This window comes from Anguilla anguilla, chromosome 13 (assembly GCF_013347855.1).
Source record: "Anguilla anguilla isolate fAngAng1 chromosome 13, fAngAng1.pri, whole genome shotgun sequence".
NCBI lineage: Eukaryota > Metazoa > Chordata > Actinopteri > Anguilliformes > Anguillidae > Anguilla > Anguilla anguilla.
Window position 1 is genome coordinate 36,094,896 of NC_049213.1, and position 27,997 is coordinate 36,122,892.

The 27,997-nt window shown below is 45.1% G+C and overlaps 3 protein-coding genes across 14 annotated transcripts; all 3 read right to left on the minus strand.

Annotated features, from left to right (window-relative positions):
• Positions 1–592: 592 nt before the first annotated feature.
• snrpe (small nuclear ribonucleoprotein polypeptide E) lies at positions 593–5,447 on the minus strand. The gene is made up of 5 exons (XM_035387097.1): positions 5,246–5,447; positions 4,685–4,711; positions 4,340–4,402; positions 2,849–2,927; positions 593–895 (listed from the first exon to the last, which is right to left on the minus strand). The coding sequence occupies exons 1-5, from the start codon at positions 5,297–5,299 to the stop codon at positions 840–842; spliced, it is 279 nt and encodes a 92-aa protein (XP_035242988.1). The 5' UTR covers positions 5,300–5,447; the 3' UTR covers positions 593–839.
• Positions 5,448–5,835: 388 nt separating this feature from the next.
• zc3h11a (zinc finger CCCH-type containing 11A) lies at positions 5,836–19,552 on the minus strand. Of its 12 annotated transcripts, none has more exons than XM_035387227.1 (19): positions 19,416–19,552; positions 18,801–18,842; positions 15,914–15,978; positions 15,501–15,657; positions 15,109–15,228; positions 14,791–14,914; positions 14,450–14,650; positions 13,930–14,004; positions 13,738–13,818; positions 13,186–13,317; positions 12,655–12,759; positions 12,345–12,449; positions 12,168–12,227; positions 11,301–11,879; positions 11,062–11,132; positions 10,159–10,741; positions 9,667–9,860; positions 9,374–9,561; positions 5,836–7,839 (listed from the first exon to the last, which is right to left on the minus strand). In XM_035387227.1, the coding sequence occupies exons 4-19, from the start codon at positions 15,552–15,554 to the stop codon at positions 7,638–7,640; spliced, it is 2,874 nt and encodes a 957-aa protein (XP_035243118.1). In that variant the 5' UTR covers positions 15,555–15,657; positions 15,914–15,978; positions 18,801–18,842; positions 19,416–19,552; the 3' UTR covers positions 5,836–7,637. The 12 variants fall into 12 exon arrangements, with proteins under 12 accessions (XP_035243118.1, XP_035243115.1, XP_035243121.1 ...); XM_035387224.1 differs by having other exon boundaries at positions 15,914–16,494; XM_035387230.1 differs by having other exon boundaries at positions 19,425–19,536.
• LOC118210795 (acidic mammalian chitinase-like) lies at positions 16,495–27,966 on the minus strand. Its single transcript, XM_035387235.1, has 9 exons — positions 27,953–27,966; positions 27,070–27,274; positions 25,616–25,781; positions 24,729–24,853; positions 23,393–23,516; positions 22,861–23,043; positions 21,318–21,434; positions 21,093–21,225; positions 16,495–20,707 (listed from the first exon to the last, which is right to left on the minus strand). The coding sequence occupies exons 2-9, from the start codon at positions 27,210–27,212 to the stop codon at positions 20,328–20,330; spliced, it is 1,371 nt and encodes a 456-aa protein (XP_035243126.1). The 5' UTR covers positions 27,213–27,274; positions 27,953–27,966; the 3' UTR covers positions 16,495–20,327.
• Between the last annotated feature and the right edge of the window lie 31 nt (positions 27,967–27,997).

Consider the following 27,997-nt stretch of genomic DNA (forward strand, 5'->3'; position numbering starts at 1 on the left):
TTGACCTCCCTCTAGTGGTTTTTACGAAATATGCATCGTCCGAAATACACGAGGAGTCAACCGAATCAGAGAAACGTCGTCGTTAAAGTAGCTGTGCATCTCCTGACTAAAGTAGGATAGCGCCAACTGCAACATTTCAAGACATTAACGTATCATGGTGGGAAATACAAATTACAGCGTTTTAAAAACGGTATTTTTACACGAGACGAGCAATTTAGTGTATATTTACAATTTAGTGTATATTGAAATGCATCCGACGACCGCGTACTTCTCCCATAATGTAACATTTTCATAGCTGCAGTTCCAAAATCGTGTATTTCGTCCATTTATTGTGAATCCACGCAGACTACGTTCGATTACATCGGGCTTCACGAGCGTATTGCCTGGACAATGGATTTACAATTTTTCCCCCAGTCAAGTTAAACTGACTAATTCAATATTTAAAATAATCTATTGATTACAGCCATGCACAGATCTCCCTTCCAGCACTGAGGATGTTCTGTCATCTTTTACTGCTCGCAAGGGCTCTTAAAGTGCAATGTTTCAAATCTTCACTTCACTCTATTCTACATCCCAATAACTCAACAGCAAATTAATAAAACAAAAGCAGTTTTATTGTTCGAGGAAAACTGTTACAAAGAGACAGGAGAAAAATCCTTATACAAAGAATCAATACCACTTCGGTATGTTATAATGTACTTCCGAATGGACAAACATGAAAAGCTAAATGCTCAGTAGATTCATCACAAATTCAGACTACCGCTAATTATCAAAAAAAAAAAAAAAAACAAAACCAAAAAAAAAAAAAACACAGGAGGTTAAAGGTCTTCATGGGAAGGTTAAGTAGCAACACTTTGTAGCAAGGTGATATTGTCTCCTTTCAGCATGATCCGCCCTGTAGGGGAGAGAGAAAAAAAAAAAAGATGTTCACATCTGTTGGTTTTTTTGCTCCTTTGGAGTTTTCTAACCTCTTTTTTTTTTTTTTTTTTTTTTTAAAGCCTTGACTTTGGATTTAAAGCTGTAAATATATGCGAGTCACACTCGGCGCAGAGCTCTGGCAGACACAACACGCGGCTACCACATCCAGCACCGGGCCTCCGGCGCGCGAACAGCCGTCACCTGCAGCCATCTGCCAGGCAGGCTGGGGACGGTTAGCACAGTACGACACGCACTTCCGCTTAAAGGGACACAAGGCGCGCTGACGTCAGCTCAAAAAGAAACAGCTATCCAAAAAAATCCCACCTGAATAGAATGCATCACCGTAATCCCCACCATGACAACAAAAATCACATTTGAATACAGTATGCACAAAACATTCTCTACAGCCTTTTCACATTTATTGAGCGTCCCAGGGTGATGAAAATATTAAATTACCAGGAAATATTTAAGAAGGCACTGAAAACAGTGGCTTCCACAAAGGGAGACGTTAGAAGGGTCTCTCCATCAAAACTCAAAAAGAAAAAGAAAGCTGGGAGGTAGTTTGAAAGTTTTGTTAAAACACTCAACCAGAACAGCGAACTCTGGTGGCCAAATACTATTTTACATCCAAGTAGACATACAAGTATAAAACTTCATTTATCACTTTAACATTAAGTAGTTATGAAAGGGTGATATCCATTAACACAAACTCACAAACTACTAGAGTACATATCTCCATGAATTAACATGAATAAGGCTAAAAAAAATATGCCCACATGTGATTTTCTTCCATTGAAGACACATTAGCAGTATACATTCACGCCCATAGATGACTTGTTTTTAAGGTATGAATGAGTTGTCTTGGTTGCCCTTGTAATCTTACAAAAGGAATGAGAATTTCCCTATTTTTCTCAGCGATACAGATACCTGAAAATGATGCCTCAGTAAAAGGCGGCCATTTTGGATGATCGCTGATCATTTATTTCTCAATAGAAATTTGGTGTCTGGAGCTCAAGCTTCAGCTTTAGACTTTACAGATAGGAATGTGCAGAAAATGAAGAGATTCGAGGACCAGGCTCGACAGTCTCTAGTCCATTTCCCGTGGAATGACTCAAATTTTTTTTTTGGTGAAAAAGGTACCTCCTGATAAATATTCAGGGTATGGAACTGGGGACGCTTCCTACCAGGCAATGGAAGGAAATGTGCCATCATCCAATATGCAACAACAGAGACTACTGTACCACTGCATCCAAACCCAGATATTCTATTCAGAAATGCACAGATAATGTGATGCACACAGACTCTTCCCAAAGTTAACCCAACACATTCGGCAAATGAGTTCAGCGGAAAAAGCGAGCAATAAAAGGCAAATGAAGCAACAGTAACTTATTGCACACAATAAAACAAGTTAAAATGCACTAACTATCACATGGACAGAAGAATTCATTAAATAACAGGGCAAAACAACCAGATCCGTTTCATAGCACCCGACCCCAGACACAGATCGTGGGCACACTGTACAGTCCTATATGACTGGAATAGATTCCGTTAAAGTAAGTTATCTGACCAGGGGTGCCCCATCTAATTCGAAAAGGGTCAACGTGGGTACAGGTTTTTGTTTCAACCCAGCACTAATTAGTAGTAGTTCATTAGTTGAATCAGGTGTCAGGGGGCTAGGATAAAAAAAAAAAAATTAAAAAAAAAATTGCACTCACATAGGCCCTTTACAAATAAGACTGGATACCCCTGGTCTTAACCAAACATGATGCAATTACTTGTAGAAAAAGGTCTAGAAAGGATGTCAGGTAAATGCTATTGCAACAAGATGCACAACCTACCCTTATAACAATGTGCCATAACTCTCTGACTTTACTAGTGGTCAAAAAAAAAGTTTTTACAAAAATAAAAACAAACTGCAGGACGTTCTTACCCAGAGGTTTCCTGTTCTTGGTCTTCATGTGGACCTCTTCAGCATCATCCAGAACCAGGTTCATGTATTCATCAAATCCCTGAGGAAAATAAGAATCATCCAGAACCAGGTTAATGTACTCATCAAATCCCTGAAGACAATACAATGGCAATGAACATCATTTTCGATCGCGTTACAGTTCAAGGCGAGAACTGGTGCATTTCTGTAATCAGATGCTTTCCATGCACAATATGGTATGCAATATGTTAAGTAGTGTATACAACATGTAGACAGCATTTTTGGACATTGAGACAATTTGGGCTGCAGTGTAGTAAAATGGGTAAGGAGCTGGTCTTGTTAGCTAAAGGTCACAGGCTCAATTCCCGGGTAGGACACTGCCGTTGTACCCTTTAGCAAGGTACGTAACCTCCATTGCTTCAGTATATATCCAGCTGTATAAATGGGTGCAATGTAAATGTTGTTTAAAAAATTGTGTTGCTCTGGATAAGAGCATCTGCTAAATGCCTGTAATGTGAATTTCCCTATTACTAATAAAAACAAAATTAATCAAGGTACAGCCTCATCTATGAGTACAATAACAGTTTCAGCCACATTTCCACTTTGTTGACTCCAGAAATGTGGACCTTAAAGGAATACCATGGTGATTTTCACACTTTCTCGGTTTTATGTGCTATTTGCACAAGAGGCATTGAAGAAACACAATGAGTAAAGTATTAAATATGTCCGTTCTGTATTTTTGGAGAAATATGCGTTTTAAATTTATCGTCCTATTTTCAACCGGTTGAGAAAGTTGTCAACTTGGTGCGTCACGAATACAGTAACCACACCCCTTTCCACGCCCCGTAAACCCATGGATAACTCAAGACCCATAGTTTGCGCCGCTGGCTTACAGGCGAGACAATGCAAATATTTGACTAACGTTAGGTTCACTTAAATTAGAGTGCCTTTTAAGGACTGTTAGGTTATTTTTGGTTATATTCATTTAGCTAGCTAGCTAACGTTAGCTAGCTAGGTAGTTTGCTTTCATAAGGCAATGTTATCGATAACGTTAGATAGCTAGTTTGCTTTTATGAGGACGTTATAGTTGTGCTTTTATCTTAACTTGGCTAGCTAGATAGCAAAAATTATAATTGGATATAAGTCAACGTCCTTACCTTAGCTATCTATCGATACTTGATATACTACTAAGCTAGCTAGCTTGTGAAAATTCAGTCTCCCAAAAAGAGCGCGTATCATGGGGGTAGCTATGGTAACGGGGCACGGTCTGTCAATCATAGCTAACTGACAGTTCTCATTACCACGCCCAGACGGTTCGGGCGAACTTTTATAGCGGGAAATTTAGGCTTAGAAAAAAACGTTTTAAAGTACATTGAAATGACTGAATAATAAAAAAATTATGCACATTTGTTGTGTTGTTGCCTAAAGACAACTGGGAAGGGTCACGTTCAACCACCATGTTACTCCTTTAAGTTCCAATGTGGGTTCACTTACAATGATACAGCCCTCTATCCGCAAGTTCACCTGCTCGTACAGCCACACCTGGATTCTGGAGCGCTGCAAACACGGCAGGGAAGAGGGAAACAAACGGTTGCAAGAGACTCTACCAGCAGTAAGAAAACAAATCATTGTACACCTTATGTTGAAACATCAATGGCTTTCAAAATTCCAAAATTATGGTGAAAGAGTGCGGTTTGGTTGGTCAGACCATTGTACATGAGGAGTTCATATATTTGTACAAACAGACAATAAACGACGGTCGGTATGGTATGATTGTTCGTAAATCAAAGAAAATACATCCACAGAAATAGTATTTTAAGACCGAGCAAAGCTACTTACGTTCTGGAGATACCTGAAAATAAGATTCTATGCAAAAAATAGTTAAGGAAGACAAAAATAATGATAATCAATAAATAATTGATACAGATGAACATTCTGTACAGTTCTGCAAAAAAGTTAGCTCACATAAGAACGATTCTTACGAACATGGCAAAACATCAGCATCCGCTACTTCCATATTTATACACCCAAACATGCAAAGACTGCTAAATGGTTAACAAGCTCACAGATGTGACCAGGGCCAACCAACTATTATTAACGTTTAGGTACCAGCTTGGCTAACTTAGCTAGCACTACGATAGCTACAGCTTTAGCCTCGTAGGCCAAGCTTAACTTGCTTGGTAATGTTAGTGTGATAAGCAGCGAGATCGCAAGTTAGGCCCATAGCTAATAGACGTACAATATTTCCCGTCTAATACCTTCGCTTCTACGAAGTACTCGCCATCCGTGCAGTAGTTACTTAAATACAGATAACATCTCGAATGAATGAAAATAACTAACATGGCAAGCTATGCCTGCCGCAACGCATCAAGTTGTCGATGTCGATTTCTTAAAGGATACAATTGGCTGCACCATAACCTTCTGGACCTTCGGTCCTTGTCCTCTATACGCCATTCTTTATGATGGTTTAAAGTTGGATTATAAACGTAACCTATTTTCCTTTTGATCAAAACTTCTTTCTTCAACGACAATGACGAGAAGCTCACGTTGCTAGTTTTCTTTCTGCCATCAATGGCGGGCTTCCGGTACTTACAATGCATCATGGGGGGAAATAAACATCTTCTGTAAACGCAACATCGCCATCTATCGCTGGGAAGTTATTTGCCAAAAATATTACTTCCAAATCGAAACGTACTTGCAATGCTAAAATCCATATATGAATTTTTATTACAGGTCTTTCAATCAAGGTAGCTTCTTTGAAACTGAGCACTAAATATATTGAAGTCATAACAATTTGAAATCATAAGCAGACATGAAACGATTAAAGTTTTCATTCAGTTTTTAAACGCAAGTTAAATCTGAGCATATTCTGGCGAGGTTCTTAACGAAAACCCAAATCGGCAAGTGTGTATTATTAAAACGATTTTCGAACTGAAAATGACATGCAAGACTTCTGCTTCTGGTAAGAAAAAGAAGGGGAAAAAAAGAAATCCCAATATTCAGAAACGTTTTTATTATTATTCACAGAGATGTACAATGATAGGACTGACATTTAAAAGAAGGAAAGCCACGGAGCAGCCCAAGTTCTTCCGATAACGCCCTCAAAACAACATACACTTAAGACATTATCGTATCTCCATGACGGAGCACAACAACAAAAAAGTACATGAAATTCCAAAATAAACTCTGAAAATCAGCAGCCGCACGAATGTGACGGTCATTCAACGGTGTGACAAGACATGGTTTAGACAGATTTCCCTGAGAGGCGATTTCTCAATTGTATCATGTTATTTTAATAGGCCGTGGTTTTATGTTAGGCTTGATGCTAATTACACCACTCTACTGTGATCAAGTACAATGAAAAGCAACTTTAAAAGACGGTCCCGGGTGGCACTTTACAGCTGAAAGTTCGTCAGAACGCTCAGAACGGTTTATGAGCAATAATTCAAAATACATACAAGACACCCAAACAAGCCAATATGCAGACGCGTTCATTCATAAATTGACATCTTGCAATGCATGCAACTCAGATTCTACAGTCTCACAAATCCTTTGATTTTAGATTTTAACAAACAGGGATTCCAGAGATAATTCGGAAGCAATGTCTTCACAAAGTCAAGGCAAGTTTCCACCTCAAACCAAAGGACATATCATAGTTGAATCAAGGACTCAAGCTGACATCTGAAGGCTGTACCTGTGTAAAACATGGATTTGGCCTTTATGAAAATGTATTTTACATTTACAAGTTATTGTAGTTTTAAGGGCAACTTTGACATTGACAGGATTTGTTAACTGTTCCACTGGTTACAGACCATAGTGTCATTACTCAATGCTTTTATCCAATCGATTGTCTCTTTAGCTTTACAGAGGTTCAGCTGGAAAGACGCATGCTCAATTTAAGAAATAAGACTATTTACAGCCACAGACTGGGGGGAAACCTCAGAGAAAGATTTAACAGTAATATTCATGTGGAAACTGAAAATCTTCAGAGGGCATGGTGCAGGCTTTACCAAGTGCTGCTAATCATATTCTGCTTATCACAATCGGCTCAAGCGTACATACCTAGGACAGCACATGTAGTACAAACGATCAGGTTCAAAACATTCAAACTACCTCAAGAAATGACCAAAGTTTAGTTACTTAGGTTTCAGTGATCGAGAGAAAACGACCTTGGTTCACAACACCGGTCATAATTACATCAGTTCTCTGCTGAAGGATAAAGGAAAGCTTAAAAATGCATCTATGGCAACCCAAGAGAATACAGAGCATACACCGCTCCTCTCCAGCCAAACGCATTTTTCTATACCCTACTTCAAATGAGGAATGATAAAGCAAAAAGCAAAAGAAAATAAACCTTTTAATATACGGACTATAAAAATTCCCTCTGGGAACACATAGTCTCTGCATTTAAATGTTAAAATGCGCAGAAACCGGAGAGAGAGGTAATTACGAATACGACTGTGAAAACGGTAAAAATTTAAAACATAAAGTCACATCTTAAAGTCGCAATAAAATTGCATTTACATAATTGTTTCTTTTTTTTTTTTTTTGAGGAAAGAGAACAGCCTACACACACAATCCTGCCTCAGACAGAGAAAGAGCACGGGAAGAATCCCAGAGAGGAAACAGATCCATGATGGAGGGGAACCAGAACACCTTCTCTGTCCAGTCCAAACGTTAAAGTGAGAGGGGGGGGGGGGGGGGGATCAGTGTTAAACCTAATCTCATTCCCAGGTGATGCAGGACGCAGAGAAGGCTCTCCTCTCGCGGCCCAAACTCCAGGGCCGGTCCCCTAGCTGTCAATCATCTCCGAGAGCTCCAGCAGGAGGTCGTCCTCGTCCTTGCCGGGGTCCAGCTCCATCTCGCCGTCCAGCGGGTCGTCCGCGAACTCGTTCATCAGCTCGTCCAGGTCGTCCAGCGCGGCGGTGGCCCGCGTAGCGGCCGTGCTCTGCCGCCGAGGCTTGGGCTGGACTGGGGTCTTCGCCGCCGGGGAGCTGCACCAATCACAGAGAAGAAGCCGGTCACCGACAGGCCACGGTCAAAACAAGCACGACTACTTCAGGATCGCTTCAGAGGAACGAGGGTCACTTCAGACGGACACGGCAGTAACAAACATTCAGATACATGCCTGCTTACACATCAGGACGAGGTAAAGCAGGGCTGCCTAATCCTGCCTAATTCAAGTGTCCCTGGAGATCTACCGTCATGTAGGTTTTCACTCCAATCCTAACAAAGCACACCTCATTCAACAACTAGAGATCTACCGTCCTGTAGGTTTTCACTCCAACCCTAACAAAGCACACCTCATTCAACAGCTAGAGATCTACCGTCCTGTAGGTTTTCACTCCAAGCCTAACAAAGCACACCTCATTCAACAGCTAGAGATCTACCGTCCTGTAGGTTTTCACTCCAACCCTAACAAAGCGCACCTCATTCAACAGCTAGAGATCCACCGTCCTGTAGGTTTTCACTCCAACCCTAACAAAGCTCACCTCATCCAGCAGCTAGAGATCTACCGTCCTGTAGGTTTTCACTCCGACCCTAACAAAGCTCACCTCATTCTACAGCTAGAGATCTACCGTCCTGTAGGTCTTCACTCCAACCCTAACAAAGCACACCTCATTCAACAGCTAGAGATCTACCGTCCTGTAGGTTTACACTCCAACCCTAACAAAGCTCACCTCATTCAACAGCTAGAGATCCACCGTCCTGTAGGTTTTCACTCCAACCCTAACAAAGCGCACCTCATTCAACAGCTAGAGATCTACCGTCCTGTAGGTTTTCACTCCCACCCTAACAAAGCACACCTCATTCATCAGCTAGAGATCTACCGTCCTGTAGGTTTTCACTCCAATCCTAACAAAGCACACCTCATTCAACAGCTAGAGATCTACCATCCTGTAGGTTTTCACTCCAACCCTAACAAAGCTCACCTCATTCAACAGCTAGAGATCTACCGTCCTGTAGGTTTTCACTCCAACCCTAACAAAGCGCACCTCATTCAACAGCTAGAGAATCTACCATCCTGTAGGTTTTCACTCCAACCCTAACAAAGCTCACCTCATTCAACAGCTAGAGATCTACCGTCCTGTAGGTTTTCACTCCAACCCTAACAAAGCACGCCTCATTCAACAGCTAGAGATCTACCGTCCTGCAGGTTTTCACTCCAACCCTAACAAAGCACACCTCATTCAACAGCTAGAGATCTACCGTCCAGTAGGTTTTCACTCCAACCCTAACAAAGCGCACCTCATTCAACAGCTAGAGATCTACCGTCCTGTAGGTTTTCACTCCAACCCTAACAAAGCTCACCTCATTCAACAGATAGAGATCTACCGTCCTGTAGGTTTTCACTCCAACCCTAACAAAGCACACCTCATTCATCGGCTAGAGATCTCGTTGAGCTGCTAATGAGTAGAATCAGGTGTGCCAAATTGGGGTTGAAGTGAAAACCTACAGGACAGCAGATCTGCAGGAGCAGGGTTGGGCAGCCCAGACTTAAAGGACTGCTCTGTAGGGGGACTTTACCTCTGTGGAGCAGCGGGTGGCTCTTTAGCGGGCGAGAGGACCGGCGCAGTGGGGGCGGGGCTCTGTTCTGCGTTGGCGGTTCTGTGGAGCTCCGTCTCAGAGGTGCCGCCGGGGGCTGGGGAGGAGAGCCTGGGACCCGGAGGGCGGGCCTGCGCCTCGGCCTCCACGCTCACCGATGGAGCCGCCGTCTAGGGAACGCAAACAGACGCACCGTTACGCCACTACTCCCCCCCCGTCTCCGCTCGGGAAAAGAGAGGTTTTCACCGCGACACCGTTTAAAACCGCGAACCCACCTCCGGGGCCTTCAGGTCGGCACGCTTGCAGGACGGCTCCGGGGGCTGGTCCTCCACTGCAGCGGGGGCGCTGTTGAGAGGCTTCACTGCCGCCACGGCAGAACGATGGCTCTCCGATGCTTTCCTCTTCTGGCCCAACTTCACCTGGGAGGCTGCCTTCACTACGGATGGCTTCACATTCAACTTGGGTCTCACTGAAGGTAGCAAATGGGGACAGAAAAACCCCAACAGAAAAACATTACAGACCAACAACACCGAAGAGGAAGCCTTCAAATTGCACTTACTAGGAGAACTGTGAAAAACCGAGTAAATACAGCCACTAAGGTTTCTGCAAGCCTCCGTTTGCCGGCTTTTTGCATTCATGTATTTACAGCAACAGGTAGAATGGATTGTAGAGAGGCTCCTCAGACTGCTTCTTTACTTGGGTTCTGAGGCAGAAGGCCTCAGAAAATGTAAGTGGGTAAACGATGTGAGTTTTGCCGTTTCGGGTACCTTTGGTTTCCGCCGTCTGCACAGGGGACCTTCTGGGGGCGGGACTCTGCGTCCTCTCCGGCTGCGGCTCCTCCTCCTGGGCCGGGGCGGGAGGCGCAGGCTCCTCCCCCAGGGCTGCCGCGGGCGCCGGAGGCGGGGCCTTCTGCTCGGCGGGGGGAGAGTTTACGCCCCCGGCACTGGCAGAGGGGGACCCCGCCCGGGCCTGGGCCCGCCCCGAGGGTTTAGGCACCGTGGCGGGAGCGGGCGTGGCGGGACTGGACTCCTTTTGTCTGAGGGCGACGCGCGGGCGGCCGGTCGTGGGCGTGGCCTCTGGCTGGGCGGGGGGTGAGGCGGGCTGCGAGGCGGTGCCGGCCCTCAGTCGGAGTGCGGAGAGCGCCCTCTGTCCACGGGAGGCCGTGGGGACCGGTTTCGGGGCAGAGGGGGGCGAGGCCTCTTCCGGCGGGCTGGAGGACCCCCCCGCTTCTGCCCCCGCCCCCTGCTCCCCCTGCTGCTTACGGAGTCTCTTCTCCTGCATGATCTCCTCGAAGGTCTTCACCTTCACAGTCTGGCCGGGCGAGTCCTGCCTGCCGTTAGCAGCACCGTTCTGCAGCACACAGATAGCGGGTTAAGCTAACAGGCTCATCAGGGCTGCATACACGCACACATCACACACACACAGCACATCACACACACACACACACACACATCCACACATCACACACATCACACACATCACACACACACACACACACACACACACATCACACACACGCGCACACGCGCACACGCACACATCACACACACGCACACATCACACACACACACACATCACACACACACACACATGCACATCACACACACACACACACACATCACACACATCACACATCACACATCACACACATCACACAGGCAGCACCTCACCTCTGCAGTGACAGGCCCAGGGGGCTTCTCTGTGGCCTCGGGAGTGTTTGGATTACTGCCATTGTCTGCTCCTGGGGGAAAAAAAAAAAGGTTCTCATTAACCCTGGCGCTACCGAGCGCACAAACCTAAGCTAAACTGCAGCTACGGTGTCTCACTGCCACCCATCAAAGAGCCGCCCGTCACAGAGCAGTCCCTCAGAGGTGAGAGGGCGCAGGTAAGAGAGGGGGTGAGGACTTACCGGCCGCTGTCGTCTTGTTAATGCGCAGTATCCTCCTCTTGGGGAGGGCGGAGGGAGGCGCAGAGGACTCCTCCGTTTTCACCTCCTGCTCTCTGGCCTGCGCGCGCGCCGCCTTCTCCTTGCGGATCTCCTCCAGAGTCTTCACCCGGACCTCGCTGGGCTGGGGCTGGGCCCGGGCCTTCTTCCCCGGGACCTCCTCCTGCGGAGGCGCCTCGGGCTTCCCCGGCTCCTCGCCGGCCTCCTTCCGCTGCACCTCCTTCTCCTTCTCCTGCTGCCTCTTCCTGGCGTGCAGGACCTCCGAGAAGGTCTTCACGTGAACGCCGGCTGGAGGCTTGGCGCTCCTCTTCACGGGGCTGGGGGCCTTGGTGACAGCCGTCCCGGGCCCCTGACCCTGGGCCTTGGCCGCCTTCTCCTGCCCCTGGGCCTTGGCCACCTTCTCCTGTCCCTGGGCCTTGGCCACCTTCTCCTGCCTGTGGGCCTTGGTCACCTTCTCCTGCCCCTGGGCCTTGGCCATCTTCTCCTGCCGGATCTCCTCCAGAGTTTTGATCCGGATCTCTCCAGATGCCTGCACCTCCCTCTCTATTAGGGCAGAGAAAGCCAGGAGTCTCGATCACACCATTTCCAGAGACATTACAGCAAAAAACATGTTGTTATTCATGTTGTTATTAACACAATTAAAAATTATCCTTTGAGAACAGTAGGTTGTTTGGGATGTTTTTTCTAAATTCTAAGTCAGTGTTCTAGAACCCCATTGCTCTCAGTTACCAGCAGTGATTGTGACATCAGCATTAGAATGCTCAGTTTAGAGCGTTCTAATCACATCTTCGTGATGTCACACCTTAAAGGGTCTGGGAGGCTCCAGCTTACCGTTGTCAGGGGCAGCAGGCTCCGCAGGAAGGCCCAGCCGATCCCTCACAGGCTTCACCGCTGTGCGTTTACAGAAGGGCGTAAAAGCGTTAAAGCACAGAATCTCGCCATCAGAGAGGGCAGGTTAACGTGAGAAGGTTGAGCCGAAAGGTGAACAGCACTCTTTTTTCCTCTCACCTTTCCGCGGGAGAGCGTCCGCGTCGTCTTCCGGAGAGTCCACCTTTCTCCCGAGGCGCTCAGCGAGCGTGCGCTTCAGTGGCGGCTCGCTCGCCACGGGCAGATCTGCGGGAATCAGAAAATGAGCCTCCGTTCCTTCCTACTGCCGACTTACAGTGACAAACCCATCTGGAAAGTTCCGCTTTTACAACTCTCTCATCTGCATTAAGATCATTCACTACCGCCAGGACAGCACAGGTGACATTTAACCAAAGGAAAGCGACTCTTATATAGCGACTGAAAGGAAAAGCCATTTTGGCTCACACGGTACCTTTCTTCACAACGAAGTGCTGCTCTGCGGGCAGGATGGCCTTTCTCTTTCCGAGCCGCTCGGCGATGTGCCGTTTCGCCGGCTCATCAATCTGTAGGGGGGTATCTGTGCAGAACCATGGGGGTTAACCTTAGCCCTTTAACCTTTAACCCTTAACCCAAACCGCCTCAGTAATCATCCCGCTGTACAAACTGATCTAAATGGACTGCATAGAAAATATAAGCTGTGCAAAAAAAAAAAAAAAAGTCGAAAATCTACAAAATTTTGCCATGCATTTTTATTTGTTACTACTTTAGCACTAACAATCCAGACTTTACATTAAATTATTGTGGCAAAATGCAACCAGTTCCCAATATTTTTCCATATTCATGGCATGACATTTCTGAATAAAAAGCCACTTCTCTTTCACATACGTACGTGTAAAACACGGCACGCACCACACACACGCCCAGCTGCGTACCAAACAACTGCACAGACACTCACAGGGCACGTCTCCCTCTACACAGCCAGCGCCCCACTGCTGCTGCTTACCCTCTTTGGCACTGAACTGGGAAGGGCGTATGAAGGACCTGATGTTCTCTTTTTCCCCACTGGTCCCATTGCTATGGAGACCCAAGGGAGGGGTCTGACCGGTGCCCTGGGACAGGCTGCTGGGGCTCTGACCTTTGTGAGGAAAGAACACTTCAACATTTTAACACGGTACAGAAGTCCCGCAGGATGTCAGAGATAATGTTAGAGCAGGGGTGGGCAATTCTGGTCCTGGAGGGCCGGAGTGTGTGTGCAGGTTTGTTTTCCACCAATTATCCTGGCTAAACATGCTAATAGGCTGTTTATACCAACACTGGTTCACTCGTACATTAGATCTCAGTAAAACGCTTTATATAGGAACACGAGAGCGGTCTTTGGCTGTCATTCATGTGTTTATCAAGAAATGTAGCTAAAATGTAAGGTGGAGTAAATGTTATGGCTAATCAGGTAATTAAGGCCAGAGGTTGCCATGAAAACCAGAAACAGATACAGCCCAGGTTGCCCACCTCCGTGTTAGCGGTAAAAAAGAAGATTAAAGATCTGAAGCACAATTACCAGCTTTCTTTAGATTCGCCTTCAGTGCTTTCCTCAGTCTGATTTCTTCAAGAGTTCTTATGCCAAAGTTTAAGGAATCATCTTTTTAAAAAAAAAAAAAAGTACAGAAAAAGAAGTTACGGTGATTTAATAAGACAAAAGGAAAGAAAAGAAAGAAAGAGAAAGGAATGTAGGTGTGGACGGGATGTGTACCTTTGTTGCCGCCGGAGAGTTTCCTAGGCGACACAATCCTGGACGAGCTCTCCTCCCCTTCCTCAGAAAACTGATCTGGAGACACAAGCAGAGAGCGGGTGGGTCATTCACACTGATCAGCACTGAGGGTGAGGAAGCATTTCAGCATCGAGATTAGAGGCGTACCAGCATATTAGCTGGCCAATATAAGCAGTCCATATCTGCCATTTTGAGGTGGTCAGCAGCAAATTTCAAGATGGCAAAAACAAAGTACATAGCTTGCTAACTACCCAACAACGTTCATGTGTCGTAGCATCATGCAAGTACAATGGGACTGAAAAAACGGAAGTGTTACTTGGAAAATAAAATCATAATACATCAAATACAATTTTAAGGGTGTAAATATATGATTGATTGGAATCCTACATAAATGTACCCTGTATAATTCCTGAAAATTTCTAAACAAAATTATCCAAGTGGTCAGGAGTTTTGATTTTAACTGTAGCTCCTAAAACTATATTGGTTAATGTCGGTGTAGTACCGTCTTCATCTTCGTCTTCATCGTCAGCGGGGTTGATCACCACCGGGGGGTGGGTGGGGCTGGGCACGTTCTCCAGCGTCTCGGCCTTGATGACCCCGCGGACCTGGGGGTTGGCGGGGTTGGCGATGGGCGCGGGGGCCGGAGAGGCCGGGTCCGCCGCGGGGGCCGGCTCCTCCTCGACCTCCCTCTTCAGGACGGGACCTGCGGGAGGAAACGCAGCACTCCGATTGGCTACAAGGCCCGCACGCACGCACGCACGCACGCACGCCGGCCCGGGACAAAAAAAAATGAACTGCCGTGGGGAGAGCGGATATCGATCGCGCCTCGCGCCTCACGCTCACCTCTGCTGGGGGGGACGAACACGCCGTCGATCATGCGAGGCTTCTCGTGGTGGAAGGCACAGTGCGACTTCTGGCAGCCGGCCGGCTGGTTCTCCCAGTAGCAGGGGATCTCGTTGCGCTTTTTCTGCGTGTCGGGAGAGGAAGAAGAGCCATGTGAGCCTCTCCAGCGCTGCCGCCGACCGGATGGCCCGCCCGCCAGGTGTGCAGGTGTGCAGGTGTACAGGTGTGCAGGCGTACAGGTGTGCAGGTGTGCAGGTGCACAGGTGCGCAGGTGTACAGGTGTGCAGGTGCGCAGGTAAGAAGCGTTCGGGGCGTTACCTTAATCTCCATGTGCCGGAACTTGCAGACCTTGCGGAAGCAGCGGTTCTCCTGCCACAGACTGCACATGGTCTCGCTACCCATGGCCGCCTCGCAGTGCCGGAACGGGCAGCTGTCGCCCTGGAAACGGAAATTGCTAGCTGTCAGGGAAACGCTCAAAAACCGGGTCGTGGCACAGTTCAAAAAAACATTTATCACAGCAGTTAATCCTCCAGATTTAATTTTGGAAGTTTTCCCCAACTAATAGCAGAATGTGTTTTCTGCCTTGAAGGACACACAATTAATTTTTCGTTTTCCAACGGACACTGAAGATGATAGCAGGGTCTACAATCTCAAGGTTGAGAAATGACACTGGACACACCAAGGCCTTGACTAGCGTCCTGTAAAGTTACCTTGGAGCAGGTGGAGTAGTAGAAGAAGTAGCAGTCATCTCCGTGGTTAGTCATAGCCAGGCCGAAAAAAGCGATGGTGCTCTTCTGCAGCAGGCCGGGCGGAACTCCGGGTCACAGTCTTCCGGGGTCAACGACCTTTAACCCCACAGGCGCTTCTCTGCTTGCGGTAGGACAGGTGCGTTAAATTACAATGACGCGTCTCCCATGGATACGGCTGACTGACAGGCTCCCGTACGAAGCCTATCGAGGCACACGCACGACGAGCAATGCAGGCCAAGCGCTACGAGCCTGTGGCCTGTGACGTCACACCTACGCGGCCACGCTTCTGACTGACAGTGAGGAGGTTTAGGTGCTGCGCGTTGGCGCTCAGTGTGAAGTGGGGGGTGTGTGTGATTTTGGGGTGCCGTGTTCACCTGGAGTGGTGGAGCAGGTGTCCCCCTTCTCTTGCTGCACTTCAGAGGTGCCTCCTTGGGGAGTCCTGAAGGAAGACTCAGTCCGTGAGTTAAGAGGGAAAAGGCCCGGAAGGAGACTCCCGCGTCCTACGTCCCTCCTCTGAACAGCTTGCCTGTTCCCTTCACCCTCAGCCTGTCAATCACTAGATGCTGATGGGTGTGGCCAAGTCCTTTTTTTTTTTTTTCCTTTTTATTAATAATTTTTTTTTTAATGAATGGGAGTAGTGGGGGGGTGGGGTGGGGGGTGGGCAGAAATCTCTTCTCTATGGATGTAATGCCAGAAGACAGCCAAGGGGGAAAAAAATTGGGGGCATGAAAAATTGAAGTGGAGAGAGAAAAAAAAAAAGTTCTTCTATTTCTTCTTATAGTGGGGAGGGAACTAAGGGAAAGGGTGAAGCTGGACACGCTTCTGAGGCCAAACAAAATAATCAAAAAAGGGTGAAAAACAGCCGTCCTCTGGGTATCTATTTTTTTTTCCTTTTACATTAATTCTATCTGAATCCAGTGATCTTCCGGGATGTAGAAGTCGTTGCTTCTTTAACCTACATGTAGAAAAAAGAAAAAACACCTCCCCAACACTTTAACTGTTGGCAACACGAATACTACCTTGCAGTCAAACAGGACAACACAGTTCCAATATCTCACTCAACTGTTTCACACTGTTCACAGGTTCGCAATGAGACAGTTTCACAAAGAGAGACATTAGAAATTGGTTGGATCATGAAGACTTTTTAAAAAGCAACATGGCATTGATTTTACTTGGCTGTCATTCGGTTACAGAATTTAGCAAATGGCAGGGAATTTGTCTTGCAAACGCACAATAGTGTAGTTTACAAGTAAATAATCCCTTCTAAACACAGCAACATTGTTAAAAGTAACTTGTTAACAATAACAATTTGCCACGTTTTGAATTTGGGAGGATGTAAGCTCATACACTGCCATGTTTTCCTAATATTAGAAGGAGTCGAGCAAGGAAAACCCCATCTCAAAAGGCCTGGAGAAATTGTTTTTTCCCTCTCCCCGTTAAACAAAGACACGATGTTTGTCAATTTGTAAATATCGCTAGAACTAATTATCACGAATGTTAACCATAAAGTTAGCTAGCAAGACCATGACATTATGCTAGCAAACCAGCTAAAGAAAGCTTGTACACTACATGTCCAAAAGTATGTGGACACCAGACATCCAACATCTCATCAAAAATGATGGCCATTAATATGGACTTTGTTCACCCTTTGCTGCTACAACAACCTTCTGGGAAGGCTTTATACTAGACAGAGCACTGCTGCAGGGATTTGCTTCCATTCAGCTAGAAGAGCATTAATGAGGTTGGGCACCGACTGAGCAATTAGGCCTGACTCACAGTTGTCCAGATACCTTTAGTCATATATGTCCACGTTCTTTTGGCTAGCTAGGCTAGCTACACTACTTGGCCAAAAGAATGTGGACACCCGAACAGCACACTGATATGGGCTCGTTGAACACCTCCAAAACCATGGCCATTAATATGGAGTTGGTCCACCCTTTGCTGCTATAACAGCCTCCACTCTTCTGGGAAGGCTTTCCACTAGATTTTGGAACATGGCTGCTGGGATTCGTTTCCATTCAGCCACAAGAGCATCAGTGAGTTCGGCCACTGACGTTGGGAAACAAGGCCTGGCCCGCAGTTGCCGTTCCAATTCGTCCCAAAGGTGTTCGATGGGGTTGAGGTCAGGGCTCTGTGCAGGCCAGTCAAGTTCTTCCACACCAAACTCAGCAAACCATTTCTTTATGAACCTCACTTTGTGCATAGGGGCATTGTCATGCTGAAACAGGAAAGGGCCTGCCCCAAACTGTTGCCACAATGTTGGAAGCACCCAATTCTCTAGAATGTCACCGTATCCTGCAGCATTACGATTTCCCTTCACTGGAACTAAGGGGCCTAGCCCAAACCATGAAAAACTACCCCAGACCATTATCCCTCCTCCATCAAAATTTTCAGCTGGCTGTACACATTCCGGAAGGTACCGTTCTCCTGGCACTCGCCGAACCAAGATTTGTCCGTCAGACTGCCGGATAGTGAAGCGCGATTCATCGCTCCAGAGAACGCGTTTCCACTGCTCCAGAGTCCAATGGCGGTGCGCTTTACACCACTCCAGCCGACGCTTGGCATTACGAATGGTGATCTTAGACTCATGCGTGGTCGCTCGGCCGAGGAAACCCATTTCGTTCAGCTCCCGACGAACAGTTCTCGTGCTGACGTTGCTCCCAGAGGCGGTCTGGAGCTTGGTAGTGAGTGCTGCAACTGTGGACCGACGATTTTCACACGCTACGCGCTTTAGCACCCGCCGGTCCCGTTCTGTGAGTTTGTGCGGCCTACCGCTTCGTGGCTGAGCACTTGTTGCTCCCAAACGTTTCCACTTCACAATAACAGTACTTACAGTTGACGGGGGCATGTCGAGCAGGGCAGAAATTTGACGAACCGACTTGTTGGAAAGGTGGCATCCTATGACAGTGCCACGGTGAAATTCACTGAGCTCTTCAGTACGACCCATTCTACTGCCAATGGTTGATAATGAGATTGCAAGGCTGTATGCTTGATTTATTTATTTATGCCCCTATTAGCAACGAGTGAGGCTGAAGCAATACAGCCCACTAATTAGAAGCGGCGTCCACATACTTTTGACCATGTAGTGTAATTTACGTTATTTTTATTGTTTCGTGTAACCAGCCAAACAAGGAAAATGGACGTTAGGGAACTATAGATAACCTTCCTATACTCATATAGATCTCTCAACAGATAACAGGCTTAAAACAAAAACAATAGATCACAGATACGAAAACAAAAGAAATCAACAGGGCGGTTTACCAGAAATTACTGAGGGTTATGCGTTTTGAATCATCCGCGGTACTGTAACACACAATTGCGCACAATGTTAGTGTTAGTGCTACACGGCAATTTGAATTAAAAAAAGGGTCTCGGATGGCAAGGTGACGCTAACGATTACTCTCTGGACTCAATTTTGTTCGTTTATCAGCAAACCAATACTGCTTTTTTGGTTGTAGTCAGGTAGCTAACCTTAGATAGGCTACTGTATTTGTTTCACTTTGATAACGTTAGCCAGCTAAAAAAATACTAAGACGGGACTGTATCTCGCTAGTTAGATAGCTAATGCTAGCCATCAAACAAACACCACCATGCCAACAACCCATTAGCTAGCTAGATAGATATCAATATCAAGTAGTCAGTCCAACTTTCCGCAGACATTAAGCTTTCTGATTGAAACATCACAGCTAACTAGCGAGCGAGCTACAGACCAAATGTTATCTTGAAATGGCTTTCAGGCCTAGGAAATGTTAGCTAGCAAGCTAACGATAGGATAGCATTACATAAGGTGAACTGTGTTTAACGTATTAAAAACTGAAATTACGATTGATAAAATTATTACACTGCATAAAAAACAACAAAATAACGATTAGTTACCAGAATTACTTAAGCAAGTGTTCAATATTCGTTCTCCCACAAAAGAACACACATGTCGCTCCTCTCCAGTCCTCTTTCTACTTCTTTCAGTTCTGAACCTTAGAACAAAATGGCGTCACGGAAGGCAGGGAGAATTCTGAGAGAACTGAGACAGAGAGGCTGGGGTTTGGTTGGCGTAAACTTACCCGATCCAAAATGGCGTCCTGACTGAATGAGGTGTCAGCTGTTAAAATACAGAGAGCCAAAAACTTCACGGATTCATGTGTGATAGCATATTATGGAAAATCAAAAAGCATCTGTTTTTTGAGAACCGATGCCTGATTTAAAAGACCTTTCAAATATGTAGATAATATTTATTATTTTGACAGACATATCATATTCTGACCTTGTGTAGTCAGAAGAGAGAGAACATCATCCGTTATTACACATCAAAAGTAGGAGATTTACAATTTATCCACATTCATTATAATGTCTGCTTTATCACAGCTTTATTTTTGGCATTGGAAGACCGGCTAGGTATTTTGCATCCAATTTACAATAAAATGCTAGCCAAGTATCATTTGCATCCTTTGTCCTGGCTTCTTCCAGTTGCAACTGTAGCTTGATTGGCCAGAATAACTGTGTTCCTGCTTGGAGATTAAGCCCCATCCACCATGAGGCCCAGTCAAAGCCAAAAAAAAAAAAAAAAAGATTTAGAAATTTTTGATAGTAATAAAGAAATGGTTTTGAAAGCCTTGATACATAAAATTCCCTGCTGCAACCTCCTCCTGAAAGTCCTCAACCCATTGTCTTTTTGCCCCCAAATCTGACAGCACTGGACCAAACAGAGTTTTTGTTCTTTCGTCAATCCACTTAAAGTCTTTTTAAGTCTTATCTACTGAAATGGAGCAATAGATTGAATGAGGGCATACATCACCTATTGTTCCAGGAGTTAATTAACTGTAGGAGGAAAGCTATCCCAAAGACCAATGAGACTCTGGCCCTCGAGGACCAGTGTCCTTCATCGCTTGCGTATGCTTTGTGAGTTGGACACACTGTAGCATTTTTCATCCCATTGCCACACGCGTAGAAAGATGTGGGCTCGTCAGGTTTGGGGTACAATCCATCAAGTTTTCCGGTGCAGAAGGCGCCTCCCGGACTGACGATAGTGTCCACGCCCTGGACACATCGGCTTGGCAGCTGCAGTCCCTTGGGGGAGCTATGAGTCACATGTGTGGTTTCAGCAGTGGCTGAGGTGGTAGTTCTGGTCACGGCAGATGTTGTTGGCCCGGGTGATGTTAAAGGCAGGTACTCTGGAAAGATAAATATGTGAATAAAAATCATGCATATGCTATGGGACACTTCAAGCTGAGGGCAATAAAGGTCTCCATGTGAATGCTGAGTTTTCAAATATATATGTATATGCAACAAATGTGCACTGCAATAGAACCCAACTTTTAATTTTTGCTGGCTTTCTATATGCAATGCATTGCATTATTTTTGGAAAAAAGCATTTTGTTGCAGGAGCATCTCACTCTTGCATCCAATCACTCAGTGAGGGATACTTCAGTTATTTATATGGACACTTTCCCTGGTTGCAGCAAGAAAGGCCAAACAGCATAAAACATGTAAACTCTAATTACGTTTTCTACTGCATGTGCTTGTACTAATATAGCTGTGACTCTTCAGAGGGCTTACCAATCTCCAGCAAATTCCACAAGTGGTTGATCAGAGGGTACCTTCCCTGGCCGCAAAACTGCCCCTCAAAATCATCCATGTCCAATGCCCAGACGAAGGCCCCACCAAAATTATTGTTCTTCAGATACTGGGCCTGGAAGAATGACAAAGGTCAAGAAATGGGTGGCAGACAAACCTATTTGTAGCCAATGATGTGACCTCCCATTTCCTATAGGCTAGGTTTACCTTGGCCTCAAAGCTCCTGTGGTTGTCAAACCCCACCCACTCATCCCCTTTGACAGCGTAAGGGACCTGCTGCTCCTCTATCCACTGGACAGTAGTGCCTTGGATGAAAGAGCAGATCTGAGGAAAAACAAAACAGTACATTTCAGACAGTTGGCTCATGCCTGTACAGACGTAACATTCCTAAAGATGAGTTTTCACTTCAGTTTTGATAAGAAGACCAAAGTCTAAAATACTGTTGTCCACTGGGGCTTCGTCTTTAGAACATATCGTACGAGGTGCCTTTTGTGTTTCTGCATTACATTGCTGCCTGTAGAAGAGCAGATTTGTTGAATCACGTTGTTGCATACCGCACTGAGTGCAAGCAGCAATTTACCATCGTTGTTTGTTCATTGTCTAACTCTATAGAATGACAATTGCACAATTTCTGTTACTCCCAGCACTACCTTTAATAAACAGAAACTATATTTATTATGCCTAATAGAGTCTGTTTCTTCTTCTGTGCGGTTTGATTCAACAGTCTTTAGAAATCAGCCTTGTCTATTTTTAGAGCAGACACAACCTATTGTATTCTGTTAGAAGAATTTTTTGAAGGCTGTAGCCATACACAGTCTATCCAGTACTCTCGGACACCTACTTACATGGTGTTTGTCATTGAAATTTCTGAATGACTTTTCAAAACATGCTCTTGCACAGCCTTTTGAAATGCACCCATGGCCTGTCCTAACCTGTGCAGACATTCAAAATTCTTGTGCAACATTTTTCAACTTACCTTCCAGTGATGAAATATGAATATGAACATGGGCAATGGAGAGTTTCATAGGCACCCTTTCTATTAAGTCTGTGAATCTCTCTAATGGTGATTTTACAATTACTTGGTCAATAATTCTATGTATGTTACTGCATGCTATTATTATATATCTGATACAAACATACACATTTTCTTGAAGAATAAATATGCTTAAAAGTTGTCAGATCCTGCCCTCACAAAAGACCCTCACAAAAGTCTTCTTGTGGGAATCACATTTTATTAAAGAGGTTATTGTAACTCCATGAGAGAAGTTTCAGACCTGTTGTTTTTTTTATTTGGTCTTAAGTTTTTGGCACCCAATGTGGGGCTGTATTCCCACCCTAATTTGTAGTGTTCAATTATCTGCAATCACGGCCGCTCTCGTGCGGTGAACCCCACAGCTAACCCAGGAGAGCACAGACATCTGTCGTTCCCCTTCAAAGCACTTGGTATCATTATTACTTCTTGTCACACTGTAGTCTACAGCTAAGCTCGCCTAGAGTGGAGCTGAAGGAAGACCTGTCGTGTGCGGTTTTGACACGTGGACCCCTACCCGGCCGAACCCTCCCACACTTGGACAACGCAATTGCCAATTGCACGTCGCCCTGTGGAGTTATCGGCCACAGTCGGCACCGGCAGGATCTGGATTTGCTCAGAGGCCGCGAGGCTCATCCATGCACCACAGCGTGGTGCCTCAACCCCCGAATGAGCCATCCAGAAGCTCTCCACCCGTTGGCAACTTGAACACCTCCTCACCTCATAATAAGACCAGAGGCCCATCTCTTGGACGTAGGGCCCGGCAGAGGCCGAGCCCCTCGCCGGAGCCCCGGGGCCTTGGTCAGATGAGCTAAGAGTGAAGGAACGGCCGAATGTTGTGAAGCCCATGTGGAGCTTCTCCGCCGGGGCACCTTGACCCCTCCAGTACCTCATGGCAAAGTCCTGACGGGTGGTGAAGAAAAAGACTCAAAAACATAAAAATAAGTTCTGAAATTTACATTCTCGATGATGAAAGAATTGGAACGGAGTGTAGCACAGTGGGTAAGGAACTGGGCTTGTAACCGAAAGGTCGCAGGTTCGATTCCCGGGTAGGACACTGCCGTTGTACCCTTGAGCAAGGTACTTAACCGAACTTGCTTTAGTATATATCCAGCTGTATAAATGGATACGATGTAAAATGCTATTTAAAAAGTTGTGTACGTCGCTCTGGATAAGAGTGTCTGCTAAATGCCTGTAATGTAATGTAATGAAAACCAAAGGCTTTTGGACCTTTTTCACGCGCTGCTCTTACTGCATTGGCGTAGGTGAAGTCTCCCTGGTCCAGCGAACCCCGGTACAAGGGGCTGTGGTGTGCCGTGAAGTTCTCCAGGCTTTCGTGGAAATTGAAGGTCATCACATTGATGAAGTCCAGGTACCTAGAGAAGCAAATTTATTGCTTTAAGAGTCAGGTTATTCTCAGTTGTTGTTGTTCATATTAGAATGTTTAGACAGACAAAGAAGTAATTTTATAATGATGACGTCCACAAATGCTAGACAGGCCTGGTTGCCTATAATTATGGCTAACACGGCTAGAAGATAGAATGCGAGCACAGGCAATGGACTGCTGAGCAGTGTAGGAATGTGATATGGTTCAGCTGAGTCATCCTTCTTGACAAACGGATGCGTCCACATGTGCCATACAGTTGAAGAAGCCTTCGCGCCAGGTCACTTGGTTCCAACAGTGAAGGGTTCTGGTAGTTCTGCAGTTGTATGGGGGGAATTTTTGGCAGGAATTTGGTGAGGTCAACTTCTTAAGAAGGTAGGTGAACTATTAATTTTGAGTGACTATCTTCATCCCGAGGTGTACAATTTATTTCCTGTCTAGAGTTTTTCTTCCAGGATGACAATGCCCCCAATCTACAGAGCACGGGCAGTCACGCAATGTGATGATAATCTGTCCTTTCAGTCACGAGATCTGAACCCAATAAAACATTTACGGGAGACTGTTCAACAATGTCTGAGGCTACATGATTCATTTCCATCAACAAGCCAGTTGATTGATTTTCTCGTGGAAGAATGGCACCACATCTCTCCCCCAGAATTCCCGACACTAGTAGATGCAATGCCACGGTTATTACTCATTTCTTTCAGCGCTTTTCTTCTTCCCCGTTTTCTCTTGAGATTGCAGGTGATGAAGAGACGCAGGACCACGGTACACAAAGCAGTATGGGACAAATCATTCACGCAGCTTTGGAATCACACTCCATTAGTTTTGGTGAAAGATGTTGGTAATATGATTTGTAGTCATCATTTTAATATCAATAACATGGGATGCGGATGAATATGAGGAAGAGTGTACCTAACTGCCAAATGTAGCTACTGCCAATTAGAGGAGAGGCGTATCTCTCATTAACAACAACTTAAGGCTTGTGGGGGTGTGATGTATTGGGAGGAACTTGTGCAGCATTAGTTCCTGGGGAACTCTGGGTATTAAACCCGCCATTACCCTGCTAAGAGGACACCAGGTATGTCCCCATGCAGCACCTGAACTATTCAGGAGCTCACTGTGAAATATTGGAACGCGTCATCCAGTCCCCAAATTACGACCATTGGACAATTTAAAAGCTGCCACAAGCTGCACAACCTACTTTGAGAGCTCGACAACTTCGTAGCCGGCGTCAATGATTCTTTTCCCAGCAGCCACTGCGGCTGTCACCATCAGTCTGGGGCGTCCGCTCGCCCTGCTCTCCGCCTTGTAAGCTCCCAGAAGCTCCTGAGGGTCCATGAATAGACAGAATAAATTAGCGAAGCAGCGCATTGCTCCTGGCCAGCACACCGCCTCCTAACTCACTGATCTTTACAGCTCAAGCTATCCATCCGCTCTCGCTGCTGTGAAATTGCACAAAGGCAAATGCCACTCAGTTGCGGGGATCTTAAAAAGCAAGGCCACATATGCTCCCGTGCGCTATCAACTGTCCAGGCTTAGCGATTAAGTACCACATAACCTTTAAGAGCTGCAATTAAATTAGACTTAAATGAAAAGTAAATTAGATTTTTAATAATCTGTGGCAAGTGATAGCAGACAAACCTTTAGGGGCAAATGGGCAGCCAAAGTCAGTGTACACTTTATGTATGCGTTTTACAGTCTTTGGCATGATGCTAAAACAGAATACAGTTGACAGAAAGGGAAACGACAGGCTAAGTTGACAACTTGCCAAATTTGGCATCAGATTTATAACTTTTGCAGGATTCCAGTGAAACTCACATAAAGAATGTCATTATGGTGAATTTTTCCTCTACCAAGTAAAAAAAAAAACACCAATCTGACCTGCTTTTAAAACCACGTATACATGGTGTGCCTTTATCAAATCAGTGTCCATAAATGAGGCAAATATTCACACAACAAGCTAAATATACCGCAGTAAGCTCAGTCCCTGCCTAGACACTGTCTGCAAAAACTTACTTCCGTGGAATAATTTTCTTCCCCCCCCACAGAAAAGTTGCTAACACCAGGTGGGCCACAGGTCTGACTCACCTTGCACAGGAGTGTGAATCTCTGCTTGTCCTCTAGGGGGCTCCCTCGAGACCCCGGGTACTGCCAGTTCAGCTCCAGCCCATCAAAACCGCGCGTTCGCAGGAAACTGACGGATGACTGGATGAACTTCTGGCGGTTGGCTGGTGAGGACGCCATGATGGAGAACCTTGGGGAGGGTTTAAGGGTTAAGAGATATGGGGCCCAATGCTCTGTGCCCATCATGGTAGTATTTTCTATGAGTAATTTATTTGTACTGTAATGATAAATTGCAGATTTTGATCAATTATAATTGCATCCACAAACTGAGTATAGCATTTATATTATTGTTTGTATTATTGTACTCTTTGGACTGGAAGTAATTTTTTCCAGCTGGAACCTCCATTTTTATTTTTTACAGCCCCCTGAAACAGCTTCAGTTTAGAGACTTGCACAGACAAGCTCTCAATTTGGTCCATACTTATGTAATTGGCTGCGTTTCTTTGTCAGTTAACCACTGATTACTTCACTAGTGTCTATAAGGATGCCGTTGAGAATCAGAACTGAAAAGCCGGTTAAATGTTTCCCAGGTCACAGTTTCATAAAAATCTCATTGGCCATCATTTATGTCCCCTATAGGGGACATGAGTCTCTGATCTTGAACTATGCCGAACCATGCCCTGCAAGGGGCTGAATAAAAATAAAATAAATATTATTTTTGAAAATATTTTTTACTAAATTAATGTTTTTTTTGTTATACAAGACAATTGTATAAGGTCAAAAAAAGGAACATATAATGTTTTTTCTGCCGAAGGAAATGCAGCATAGTGAAATATAGATGCCACACGATGGACTTGATTTATACTTCCTTGTGGGTGCTATTTCACGCTTCTACCACTAGAGGGTGAGCTGTACCAAGCAGAGAAAGGAAACTTACTGGGCAGTGCCGAAGTTCCATCCTCCCACCGCCAGCAGAGTTTTCAGCCGTGGATTTCTGCAGATGAGCATGTGATAAGTTAATTTGTCAAAAAAAAAAAAGGCCATAGTTGAATGTACAGAACATTTATAAATTTCCATTAAGTTATTGTATCCATTGTACATTGAGCAAAACATTGTCCCTGGGGTTCCTTTTCAAACATTTATTCATGTTTTCAGGAAAACTGGGTCATGGTACCAGCGACGTAACTAGTAATATATATATTTTACAAAAGAACAGCTGTAGCTGGCCATTATGAAACCTTTGTAGATTTGACATTTTTAAATATTACATTGTCACATACTAAGTACATATTGTCCACTGCCCACTCACATGTAATTACTTGTACCCACAGACAAGTATCACATTTAGTAAATTAATATGCCAAAAGAATTCATAATTTGATGCAAATATAATTCATGATTTTTTTTTTGTCTGTGAATTGTTGCTACATTAAGAATGGTTTTGATTGTGGGATTGGTAAGCATTGACTTAGGCATACTTGGTCTTCAGGGCGTTGAAGGAGGTGTACAGTGTGTTGTCATTCCACTCCTGGGTGACCAGCTCATTGGCGTAATCGATGCTGGCAAAGGCGTAGATTAGGTGGGTGCACAGGTGTGGGTCCACGTTTCCGGGCAGGTACATCCCTGGCCTGGACCTGTATTGGGACCAGTTGGTGAAGTAGCACACTAGCTTGGTAGCTGCAGCTGGAAAGAGAGATAAGCACGTCAGTGGATTTCAGATTGTTTTATTTTTTTATTTTTCAAAATTTGAGTCCGTGTTCTGGAACTCCATTGTTTTGAATTACCAGTAGTGATTGTTACATCAGCATTAGAATGTTCAGTTAAGGACATTCTAATCACATATTTGCGATCTCACACCCAAAAGGGTTAAATCTAGGAGGGCACTTTTATGGGTTAACTGAAGACAGCTGTACCTTGGATAATTTTAACTATTAAGGTTTTAGCTGGTCAGGCTGAATAGTCATTTAGTGTTCCATGGACATTTGGAGGTTATAATTTTTGTAGAACAGTGGCTGGAAAAATTTGTGTTAAGAGATGGTGACCTCATAGATTTGTGTGCCATTTCCGTCTCCTCTGTTACCCCACTACCAAAAGGAACATTTGTTTTCAATTAGAAATCTTCAAATCACCACAGTCCAAAATTATAAATCCAGGCAGAAACTTTAAACTCCTTAAAAAAGTCTTAGTGGATTTTCAGAATCAAATAATTATGATAAAACACAAAAACAAACAACCATTTGTCAACTGTCAAACATACTTTGCACACTTTGTGTTGTGTGTGCAACAGGTAAAAACTTGAATCACACGATTTTATAACCATATTTTATCAAGATACATTTTGTAATGAGTGCAGTTACTTACCGACCTGAAGCAGAAGATTAAGACCTTACAAGACACATAAACCAG